General features: G+C 34.6%; 2 protein-coding genes across 13 annotated transcripts in view; one reads left to right on the top strand and one right to left on the bottom strand.

Moving 5' to 3' along the window:
* LOC109610640 (phosphatidylglycerophosphatase and protein-tyrosine phosphatase 1) overlaps positions 1-13,048 on the top strand; it is a 41,200-nt gene that overhangs the window by 2,528 nt on the left and 25,624 nt on the right. The gene's annotated exons all lie outside the window — the stretch shown is intronic.
* Positions 1,941-13,048, bottom strand: part of LOC105286620 (syntaxin-binding protein 5) — a 32,973-nt gene continuing 21,865 nt past the window's right edge. For 2 of the 12 annotated variants that reach the window (XM_026975026.1, XM_011351682.3), the window contains 10 exons: positions 12,212-12,257; positions 7,492-7,617; positions 7,262-7,381; positions 6,970-7,095; positions 6,616-6,822; positions 6,406-6,514; positions 4,142-4,225; positions 3,721-3,816; positions 3,512-3,636; positions 3,142-3,395 (listed from right to left, as the gene is read on the bottom strand). In XM_026975026.1, the coding sequence (XP_026830827.1) occupies positions 3,142-3,395; positions 3,512-3,636; positions 3,721-3,816; positions 4,142-4,225; positions 6,406-6,514; positions 6,616-6,822; positions 6,970-7,095; positions 7,262-7,381; positions 7,492-7,617; positions 12,212-12,257 (1,293 nt within the window). Of the gene's footprint in view, positions 3,396-3,511; positions 3,637-3,720; positions 3,817-4,141; positions 4,226-6,405; positions 6,515-6,615; positions 6,823-6,969; positions 7,096-7,261; positions 7,382-7,491; positions 7,618-9,848; positions 10,348-12,211; positions 12,258-13,048 lie in introns of those variants that run through there. The other 10 variants (XM_026975027.1, XM_011351683.3, XM_026975023.1 and 7 more) reach the window with 8 other exon arrangements.

Below are 13,048 nucleotides of genomic sequence, written 5' to 3'. Positions count from 1 at the left end.
GTGAATCAGTTTCCGAAAGTTGCATCTTATCGTACAACGTTAATTATGTAACAAAAGATGTCTTTGCATTTACAGATGTTTAAAAGAATATTCAAAAAGACACGTGCCTCTCCAATTATTTTTCTCCAGCTCAACGATCACTTCTAGCAATGTCAATTTCGAAATTTATTAATTAGGTACTATGTAATGTGTGTAAATGTATGTATTTTCTGTAATTCTGACAATTGTACGTATTATGATTCTATATAATACCATACACAGACACACAGACACATAACACACACGCGCGCGCGTGCGCGCGCATGCACGCACGGTCCCTCTATTACTTGTATATATTATTAATAAGATATAATCTGAATAAAAACAATAAAGAACAAAAAAACACAAGAGAGAGAGAGAGAGAAAGGGTTTTATTTGATCCCAACAGGAAATTTGATTCAATCGGGATAAATGTGGGCTAGAAAGAGATAGATACTTAATTTACAGATGGTACTGAACAAGTTTAAAGATTACGGTACAAGAAACTAGGCTCTAAAAAGTTTAAGTACGAAACAAATTGACCAATTACAATGTACTATTCTACAAATCTAATCATATCTAACCATCCTTCAAGAATTCTTTACATACTATAATCTTTAAAATGTATGATTATTTAGTTTCAAAGATTGTTTGAAAAATACTATTAAATGTTTTGATAAATAATGGCGATAAATACGATCCTTACGTGCAACAAATATTAAGATATATCACTGCACTGAGATAATAATTTCTATTTTCTGCCACTAGCTCACATAAACTATTTTCTTTTCTTCTTTTAAAATTAAAGCAGTGATATATCCTTTTCATTGAAAAAGAACTTCACTTCCCCAAATTGTTATGTATCAGCATTTTTGTCTTCTTCTTTCGTAACTCGGGCATTAACAAATCTCCGCTGCTTAGGATACTTTGTTTTATTTTGAATGTATGTTATCTACCATTGAACTGCTTACATACTGAGTGTCGGATATCCGAGGAATAATAATTCTAGACGTAAGATAATGGAACGTCCGTCAGAGTTAGCAGTTTAGCTAAAACGAGATCAAAGTTGAGAATAATCACTAATTTGCCCACTCTCACGAACGTGTTACAAATTCAGCATCAATATAGATTTCAACTATGGTTCGTACACCTGGACGAACGAGCTTTTTCTTCTTTTGTACTAGTAATCGATAGTGAAGACATCCCGTGATAAGAGTGTAATGGGACAACGGATTCCTATATATGTATATATTGTCCAAGGGAAATTATATGTCTCATGAGCTTGAATTAATCCGAAAAACGCAATCTAACTAATCTTCTGTGGGCACATTGTTAAGTATACGAGTGATTAGTACCATTAACATCAACTATACAATTATTGCTATGGAAGCAGTACGACGATTCAGAGCCCCGATAAATTCAAACGAACTTATCATGTATATATATCTATATATATATGTATAATCATATATACATATGACCAAATATATGTATGTACACTCGCACACGCACACGCACACGAATACATACGTACATACATACATACATATATTTGGTTACTTATATATGTGTAATTTATATTGTCTTTAATTAATCTAAACTATATGTGTAGAGCGTTAAAGTTACAGTTTCATTTAAATCCAGTGTCGTAAATCCAATTGAACTTATCGTCGGCGTCGAAGTAGCGTAACTCATAACACATTGTTATATAAACAGCTCTATAACGCGGAATCTGTTCTACTGTATTCACTTTTTGATATATACATAGCATGTCTAGCAATAACTAGAATCAATAACAACTAATACATTCTTATCAGCGTGGCGAGTGCAGCAGCCCTTGCGCAGACCTGCGCAACCCGCCATCCTGGATAAAATATATTTCATTGCGTTAAACTTTTTTTATCCAATATTCTTTCTCGCCGAGTAACTAACTACGTTTATTGTCAATGCATTCGGAATAGCGTCACTGTGCCGTCTTGCCTCGTAACTTTCTTAAAATACTTGGTAAAATCGCATTTTCGTCGAGCCTAATAAATTCCCTTCTGCATTCATCTAACTCGATCAACGTACAAGAATCGCATTGGTCTCTTATCTCACTTCTTATCGTATATTTACGAAATTGTCTACGAGATCGCATAACGATAAATACTTAGATACAAGTCAGCTTACAATGTACACGATTATAAAATTTATATCGCGGGATAAGAATTACTAGTCGATGACGATCTTTTACTTTACTACATATGTTTACTGTACTGCAAATTTTAATGGCGTTATTAATATGTTATTAATATATCAGTAGCCATATATATATATATATCTCGCTTCGATAAAATGTATATGTATTCTCTTATGTGACACATATGCAATATTCTAAGAACTCATATGTCTGTGATATACATATACGTGTGTACTATTTTTCACTTATAAAACTAATGCGATTCTTAGCATTTCAATCGATTCTATTCAGTATCATTCAGTAGTGTCTGCAACAAAGTGGCATTCGTACATACCTATTGGCAATTCTCTGCTGAGAAGCAAACAAGGCAAGGCAAGGCAAGGCGCCATTAAACAACGCTCACAGGACGTCCGAATGAATTAACGAGTGCCATCAAAAGTTAAAAGGCGAATTATTATATTATATTATGTAATTGCTTATATTGACTCGCGTATATCTCAATCATCTTTCGTCGCATATCATTTTTGCGTAAGTACTTTGTATATAATTATAATTATACACACACGTATTTTTTTACATATCCGCAATCAAATAAATCACGGCAAAGCCGTGGCCTTGATCTTCCTCTTTTTAAACATTCATACGCAGAGAGATCTATAATTACATGTTCAGCCATACTTTGAAATATATTTTTTTTCTCGTGTTTATCTCATTAAATAATGTGCGTGTGTATTGTGTGCGCAGCACAGGCGTGATCGCATGTACATTATCTCTTCCGTTATCTCTTTCGTGTAAATGTTTCTCGTGTGTGCGTGTGTGAAGATCTCATAATATATCTAGCTTTTAGTAGTTTTAATATGGCTAAGAACTCATAGATGAAACGTGAACGCTAAATAAGTAAAGAAACGTGCGTTATTCCACCGGACTCGAATCGAATTGCATTCTCATAGCTGGTACCATTTCTTGTCCTTGTACTTGAGCATCAATCCGTGAGCGGACTGCGAAAAGTTTTCGGCTTCCGACATCATGCGCCCGGTTCGTTCCTCGAGCTGCGATAGCTTCTCGCCGCGCTCCACGACCATTTGATGTGCCATATTCACCTCACCCGTTGCGCTGGAGACTCGCTCGCGGAGAGCTTCGTTTGGTCCTGGAATGTGTTTCGCTACTGTGCGTGACGCGCGACCGCTGGATTCACCGACTGCACACAACACATGTATAAGATATAATATATTACTATTCAATTTATTTGAAGATGTACTGAATCTATTTTCTGATTTCATAGGAAAGGAAAGTAATATATTGAAAAGTACTTACACAACTCCTCTCGGTCGAGACTTCTCGAACCACCACCGAATAAGCCCTTGAAGAAGCTTTCTTTAGGCGGTCCTGGCATATCGTGACCAATAAATAAATCACCCATCATTTCCGTTAATTCAGCGCTGATCAGATAAAAATACACCTTATATAGCGATTTAAGCTGATGTTATAAAATGAAAAAGTACAACTGATAAGTAGAATAATACCAGAATTCACTTGAAACGGAGAATTTCTGAATTTCCATGGGCGATGACAGATATAAACCGTGACCTCGATTGCTGAAGCAAAGCGTCTTTGCGATCCTGTAAAACAGATATAAAAGACAGCTTTACTGCGATGTTTCATTTCGCGAGTCATAGATTATACGCAAAATGTCAATATCGGGGTAGAACTGCAAGAGTGTGTCAAGTGTGCGTTTTTATGTACACAGCATAAAGCACTGGGTGATACAATCAGTTATTATCGAGCATTTAAGTCGCTTCGTAAGAAATGCTTTCCTGTGTGAAATCATTTTATGAAACTGGAGGTAAAATCGTGAAATCGAAAAGAGACAGTATGCTGCACGCAAGGCACTGTGTGTTGTGTAAAGGTTTACATATGGTGTGCTGTATTTCATAGATGACTTACTGATCGGTATCGCCATTAACAAAGAGTTGATGACCCCATATGGACAACATGGGGTCTACAATGCCGTGTTTTGTGGTCTGAAAACTGTTAGAGATTACAGAGACAGGAGGAAAGTGAGCGCTCGACCATACACGGGTTAATATAAAATTTACGTTACTTTTACGTCACAATAAAAACATTAACCCTTAAAACAGCCAGCCCAATGACTTTTCAAAGAGACTCTCTTATATGTCCGCATAAAATCTTTTATTTTCTGTATATGTAGAAGATTTGTAAGTGAAAGACACGTTAACGGTAAATGTTGCCTGAAAGTAGTTCGTAGTGTAGTGCCAGATTTTGCAAATAGAGATCGTAAGTAGATGTGACAGATGACAAATAAAAAATGCCAATTTTTTTCTCGCGTTGTTGTGAAACGTTGCGAAAGAGTATATAGAATTTCAACATGATTCGAAATAAAACATAAACGAACATGGTATCACTTAAAAACTTATTATGTTTAAAAGTTTTATTTTCTTTAAAAAAAAAAGTTAGATTTATGTATTTATATCAAATTTACAGTAGGATGGAACAGGAAATATCTCCACTTTTTAACACGAAATATTTAGAAAGCGTTTTTATATTTTCACTCGTTTCACAACGTTGCATCATTCTCTTTTAATCTAGCATATGCTCCAAGAAAAAAGTGCAAAAGTGCTTGTAAAGATCCTATGAATGAGGCATGCTCTAATTGTGTTAAGGGTTAACGAGTGCATTTATTGCAGAGAGAAGTTACATGCTAATGTTAATAGTTAATAGTTGTTAACTATATTCATCCTTCGATAATGTATTTATATATATTCACATATAAATAATATGTATTATATATAAAATGTATATGCGTGAGAGCGTGTTATCATTGTTAACTCTCTACCATACACACAGGTGATTAAAGATTGAAAGATAGTGTTCATAGTAATTAACACATTTTTCAAAATGCGCTACATTATTCATCTCGAAAAATGTAATTCTTTTTGTAAGATGTGTATTTTCAAGATTATTTCTGGATACACAATAAAAGTCTAAATACAGATGGAACCTTACGCACAACACCGTACACTGTTATATACTATATAAAATCCACAAACTGTAAAAACCTATGCATTATAACTAATGTAATGCATATACAATTTTCTGAGGAGAAAACATAATTGATAAATATTCTTTTGAGTAAGAATACTTGATGAAATAAACTATAATATTTTTTTACATATTAATCGTACATTTAATAGTAATGTTTCATTATTAGTGATGATGTTTGACCGATGAATTTCGAGCTTACATAAATTGCTCATTACATAAATAATTCTACTATGAATAAATCTAAAATTTAAACAATAATAGAAATAAGCGAAATTTTAATAAGATTAATAATCAGTTTCATGCGGCGAAAAGTAATGAAATATTTGCTATAAAAGCTTGAAAAATTGGAATTTACAAATTTTTACATAAAACGATACAGCAACAAGTAGTCTTAACTTGTAAATGCTAAATAATTGGCGAATGTTTAATTTAAATAAAAAATTATTTTTTCCAATTTACCTTCTAAAAGCTACCTCCTATTTTCTGTCTTCTAATAAGAAGCAATAATCACGTACAATACACATCATGTTTAAAACAAATTATGATTTAGCACGAGAATTGCATCTCCAAACCTATTATTTTTTCTGCAAAGCAGCGATACTAAGAAAAATGTTATTAAGAATATGTGCATAAAAATCTTGTTTTTTTTTTTCATCCGTAATCATTCGTAATTAGTGTTAACGTATCCTTTCGCAATGATATTTTTACTGTAAGAGATTGGTGTAAAAATAATTTGTGAAAAATAAAATCACAATAAATTGGTATCTTCGGGAAAGCCTGTCATTTGACAGATTTTTAATATTTTTAAAGAATTACATCAAGTTATCATCAACATTATTAGCATTATTAGCATTTTTTACTCATGATTGCAAATACGAGATATGCAAGATATGTTACCTTACTCAATGACTATATCTCATTATACTCTTGTTTGTATTTTGAAATATAAAATTTTCACAATATTTCTCGTGAGATACGTATATGTATATGTATATTACATATTACAAGAGAATGAAGAATGTAGAAACTTTGGCAATATTACAACAGCATATAGTGCAACGTATCATGTGCAAATATATTGCGACTATTATATTGCCTTGATGGCTAAAATAAGAGAGTTAAAGAAAGTTGGTTGCTTTTCTTACCTCAAGTCTATAAGAGGTAGAAAATCGACGTCTATCAGTGGTCTAAGACTGGGCAGACTATACGTTGTGATGTGACCGTTTGAGACGTAACATACCAGGCAGACGTTATCTAAACAGAAATGTTTTGGCAATAATATAATAGATTATCGTGGCAATGACGATCATACTCTACTGTCTACTGTCTACTCATCTGCAAAATGTAGATAATACCTTTCAGAGATGTAACTTCCGCCTTAATTACGATATGAGTCTCCGCTAGCTGTTGTCTATATACACAATTTTGGGAGGGTAACGCCACAACTCTTGCTTGCTTTTCTGATGCGAGCACGACGAATTGTCGATCTTCGAAATTATCCCCGCTGATCTGCGTGTTCATCGACGGTGGCATCCGGCTATTTGTACCTTTTCCTTGACTCTCTTTAACAGAAATCCATGTCATTAATGTTACGTTGTATGTGCTTGTGCAAATACCAAAATCGCGGAAAATATGTTTCTACGGATCATTTTTACGGATATATGTTTTATCTTTTATATATGTGAATTAGATAAGGAAACAAAGCCTACTGTTTCGATCTTTGCCATCTGTGTTCTCGTCTTTCCAAGACTCGTACAAGTATGGAATCAGAGCTCCGTTGCAATCTAAGAACGACGTGGATAGAATACAACCCTTGAGTTTGAAAGTAGATCCATCTGCACATGCACAATAAAACAAATATTAAATTTCACGTCACTCGGATAATCTTAAACAAGAAACAATAATCTATGAATAATCGTGTGAAAATAATTTCTGGAACGGTGAATACTTTGTTATAATAAAATTACTGAATATCGAGCATAATGAAGAAGCTTTGCTTACTACAAGTAGACACAACCACTGGATGAGCATTACGTTCGCCGTGGGCAGGTGTATTAAATACAACAGTCTGTACAGATCCCAGAGACGTGCCAATCCACAAAGTTGGCATGCCATTTGTATCTTAAAACAAATAACACAAAATTGTCAGTTATATTAAAATAATCAGTCGTGTGTGCAACATTGTGCATAAAGGATTCCTGATCAAGACTGGTCTATAGACACATACATACCGTTTTTTTTCGTATAAGAATCCGCAAATGTAAGGCAGCTTATGGTTTCTGTAGTAATGTTCTCGAGGGACGACATACTCGAGCTCCTTGATCGTTGGAAAGAGCCGTCGAATTTGTCTACCCGACCAGCGATCCCAAAAGAAAATTATCGATTATTTATGGAATAAGGACACGTCTGCTTTGTTACCGGACCACTAAGTAGCATGCACAGTGACTATCAAGATTATTTTTGACAAGTTTACAATCATTTTTAATAGTGTATATCGTAAAGTGTATAACTAGCGAAGTTAGAGAAGAACACTCATCAGAGACAGCGCAGCTTCAAGAGGACAGTAACGATGACAGTAATGATGATTGTTACGATGAGAATGCTGATTATGACAACGATTATCACGATGACAGTAATAATAATAATAATAATAATATTAATAACAATAATAATAATAACAACAGCGACAGCAGCAACAACAACAACTATCACAATTACAGTCTCTCGACTGTAATATTCACATGTTCATTATTTTCCGTACATTTTTCGTACAGATCCAGGATTTCAGGATTCATAAATATATTGAATCATTTGTAAACTTACACAGGTACATACACACACACACAAAGACGCACACACATTCACACATGTACGCACGCATATATAGTATCATATCTAATGACGTAGAATTAGAGAATACTGTTTATAGACTCTGTTTATAGACTCTCACATAAGTAAGCTTGATAGACGAGTGGCACGAAGAATCACTCTCTTGCATGCACGTGAAAACTTTCGAGCAAATTTTTGATTTTCGTATGACGAAAAAGTATCATCGACTTAAAAATCGATTATACATATATGTATATTTTTGTATAATATAAATTGCATAAACTCAAAAGATTCTTTTTTCTTGAGACTTGTAAGTTTAATTTGAAAATCAATTTTGCAAAATGTGTTCTATATTCTGAACCATAAAAATATTGTAAAGGAATCATCAGATAATGTCGAGTTGCATTCTGTAGTAAGCAATATACATATCATTTGATGAACATAACGTAATATATTATTCTCGTGTAGAGAATCCACATACTACGAAATATTATTTTTAAACTTGGTGTATGTAATTTTCTTATCGCGGATGTGTATATATAGTGCATGTAGCCACACGTACTTTAAATGATATTTAGAAGAAGAAGAAAGAGGAATGTGATATAATCGAGATCATTATCAGTAAGAAGCTTACGTTTTAAGATTTTGCACATGACATTTTAAGAAAATTGTAAGATATTAACTTGTGACGATATTGACGATATTAAAATCGTCTTTTCGAAGAGTTGTACAAGTATGGCAATAATTCTTGTGTAGTAACACGATAGAAGGTGTAACATTAACATATTAAGAAGAATCTCTTTCTAAACGCAAACAGAACGATAAGTTTTATAAAGATACGTGTAAGTTCAAGATGATAAGATGCGTGCTGGTAATATCACGTCCCACCGATGTGTTTGCACATTCACCCTGCACAGTCCTCATCTCATTATTCGGTATTCATATAAGGTGCATCTTAGATTGTGCATCGAGCTGAGAAGTAATTGTTTGAAACGTAACGTTAGATCACATATATCATATAAAAGAAGCAGAAACCAAAAGTTTGCCACATAGGCGAAAATGGAAAGAGCAGGAAAGAGTATCTCTTTTTGAGAGTGCAATGTGACAACTAGAGATCACGCAGTCCAGACAATATGTGCCATTTTGTGTTTATTTAGAAAAGAGTCACTAAAGAGCATATACAAGTTAGAAAGAAAGAGATGCATCGTAGTGAGAACTACCGAAGTCACTTTCACATTCAAATTAATAAAGACCAGACAGTATCTATTGATACTAGACAAGAGAAAAATGTATATCGTGTTTGAAGGATCTCAGAAACAACGTTGCTTACGATAACGCTGCAGATTGTACTAAGCACATTCCTTTCACATAAAAATACAGTAAGAAAAAAATGGCTAATAAAGAGAAATTTGTAACATGATTTCAAATAATAACTCCTAAATAACATACAAGAAGAGATATATGAGATGCATCTCTTCTTAGATACGTAAAATGTTGGCATAAAAGTTCAATAATATAAACTCAAATGTATCAGGCATGTAATCCAACGTGATGTAGCAACGCTGCCCGAGAGATCCGGTATTCCCCCGAAAAATTTCGATCCGAGAAGAATCGTTCTATTCACAATGAAATGAAACTAAAAGTCAAGCGATCAGAGAAGAAATAGCTTTCCATTCGGTGTCACAGAAAGAGAATCGGTGGTCTACATAGTATCCATACATAAATAATTAAAGTTACAATTGGCTGTCGATAATACTACCAAAGCTGCTATATTGTCTGGTGTTGGTGAGGATATTCTGGTTGTTCAAAGACGCTTGAGGAACGGCTGAGGAGTAGCTTCTCATCTCGGTACTAGCGGAGCGCTGAGCTCCGTAGAATAGCGAGATCGACGGAAAAGCGGCGGCAGCGCCCGAAGCAGATTCCACTTCAAAGTGGCTGGTAGTAGTGCTCAGACACTTCTGGAGCTTCCTTATGCCCTGGTTATGGCGTGGGTGACGTTGATCTAACGTGACACCCTTGCGAGACACCGTGTTAATATCCTCGTCGTTACCGCTAATCGCGCCGGCGGCAGCACTACGAATACCCGAGCGAGTTACGTTAACACCAGCACCAGATCCTCCACTACCGTCACTATTGTAGGCGTTATTGCTGCCGCCGCCAGCGCTACAACCATCACTATTATCACCATTGTCACCTCTCTCACCACCAACAACCACTGTACTTCTTCCTGTCACCGGCAATACGCACATCCCGTTCATCTACAAATCAGTGACAAATCAAACGTGGAACAAGTCTCTGACCTTTGGTCGTTGCTTTCAATTGTAAAACATTTGTGCGTCAATTGAACTTGTGAAAGTAATTTAATTGTCGCGGACTTGTATTTCCATCGAAGGAAATGATAGAAAAGTAAGTAAATTTCCATGGCTAGTTCCAATATATATAAAATATACATATGTTTCACCAGATTATACCAGATTGATATACAAGTAAATGTTATTTCTATGTATTTAATTTTTTATTTGCTCTCGCTAAAATGTTTTTTTTTACAAATTTCGAATGTAACATATACATATAGTAAAAATTTCATACAGTAAAAATTTCCTTTTTCCATATAATAATTAATTAAGACGGAATAAATAGAATTAAAATGGTTATCGTTTAAACTTAACTAAAAATATGTCAAAATGTCAAAAAATGAAGTAGTAGAAATTGATTTGCACAATAGAAATTATAATAATGCATATTAGAAATATGTATATTGATATACACGTATATATAAATTCCCACCCCAAAATCCGAAATTCCATTAAACATATAATAGTAAAGCTAAAGTGATAAGAAGATTCCTGGTGAAAAATAAGATGACCAACAAATTACATTTCTCCTTGGTTGTCTCGTAATATTCACATGACGTTGTTATGCTCTATTAAATGACATATGTATGTATGTATAAATACGAGAACATTTTAATAAAGAAGCATCATTTTCTTTCTTCATTATAAAAGGTTCTCGTCAGAGATTTCAATAATGTGTATATCGATATCCTTCTTTGTTATAGCTGTTGCTTTGACAGCATTGATAAAAGTTTAATTGTAAACTTGAGTAGATCCGTCCTCCCTCTCCCCAACACTTGAGGAGTAATAATTCATCAAATAGGAATAATATAAAGGTCCGCCTTCAGGCAGATATTCGTGTAAGACTATTAAAAGTTTCATTATCAAGGAAAAATTCGGGGATTAAGTTGCTCCTCTCGCTTGTTGCGATCCTGGGTCCTATCAGAAAGGAAGATGGATAAAGACTCCTGAACAAAGACAGACTGAAGATACTTTCATCCACTCGAATACGGACAGTTTCGACCACCTGAAAGGTGATGTCAAACGAATCTCTGTACACGAAATATAATAGTCATTGTTGTTGTCTGCACTAAGGATGACATTACTGGAAGATCTCATAAAAGAAAAGCATGATGATAAAGATCGTACATAAGCCTGCTCGTACTGGTTGCTGGCTATGTGGAATATCAGCATATTTATGCAGAGTCCTCTATAGCAGTCAGTCAATGCCGAGATAATTTGAAAGAGCGGGCTCATAAAGCGTCCTGTCTCTCAGGAGCGTTTTTATACAATATATATAATACGCATCAATCTGACGTATTCGATAAAAGAAAAAGTAGATATGACTGTCTTATTGTCATTGATGATGCCTCGATCATCAGTGTTATTATTATTACTATTGCTATTTGCGTGCAAACCATCGAAAAACTTTCCAAAAGCTTTGAAAGCAATGTTGTACCGAGAGAAAGGTGTCTGGATAATGCACGTTGGAAAATGAGAAGAGAGACATCGTGATCAGTCTGCAGGTAGATTTGATGGCACACGAATGTACGCTCGATGTCAATTACATATTCTATTGAAATACATTAATACGTCATGAATAGAATCGAATTTCTAAATAATTGATCAAACTACGGTGACGATAAGAACACTTGCCCATTAATTGTCTAATATAATGTCTAATCATCAAAAGATAGTTTTGACTGAGATCTTCATCAAGATATCAAGGAGTGTACTTTTCTCTCGGTGATAAGACAACTGCCAAAATATGAAAAACCTTGTTTTTTACCTGAATCAAGCTTGCTGTCGGGGAAGACCGCAAAACTGATTTGTACCTGAAAAAGTGTTAAAGCAGAATCTCTTGAAATTCGCATTGTGGTGTAAAGTGTAAATGAAGGACTTGTCGCCGATACGAATGGGATTGTGTTATCTCCTGTTGATGATATTCCCGCGCGGGGAACGGGCATAATTTCCCAAATTTTGCATAAGAACAATGTTTATAAGGAACAAACCAAGTAGACACAAGTGGATACCAAGACCAAACAGGAGCGATGCACTTTCCAAATATCTACTATGCATTCCAGGTATTGGTAACCTATAGGGGATATGGGAATACTAGAAATCTTAAGTGTACGGCTGTTTCCAAACCTATTGACCTATCGACCGTCAGAGTGGATGAGTTGCACACTAAGAATGATTCGACAACATAGTGCTTTAAAAGAAGGCAGTTGATGCAGTTTAATGAAGCGTTGACATCCTTTAAAATGTATTCTTCTGAAAGTAATACTGGAAACGTTACGCCTGTAGATAGAAATCGAGCGTATGATAATGCAAAAAGATGTGCTTTTGCATCCTTCCTCTCAAGTCTTTTCGTTTGTTTTGTTTTACGGCATAATTTTATCGCAACCTCTCATAGTTTTGTTTGTCACGGTAAAAATAGCGAAACTTGCGGTGTTACATCAAATGACAGCACTCTGATTTCGTTATTTAAACAATAAACCGCAGAAGATTTGTAACTTATGCATAGAGCGAACGGGCACTCTCTGATCTCAAAATCAGGAATGCATTTTAAAGAATTATCATTTTCAACATACATCGCATCGTATTGTCTTCTAGCAGGGGAATT

This window comes from Ooceraea biroi, chromosome 14, assembly GCF_003672135.1.
Source record: "Ooceraea biroi isolate clonal line C1 chromosome 14, Obir_v5.4, whole genome shotgun sequence".
Taxonomy (NCBI): Eukaryota; Metazoa; Arthropoda; class Insecta; order Hymenoptera; family Formicidae; genus Ooceraea; species Ooceraea biroi.
Note: the sequence above shows the minus strand (reverse complement) of the source record. Positions and strands in the feature narration are given on the sequence as shown.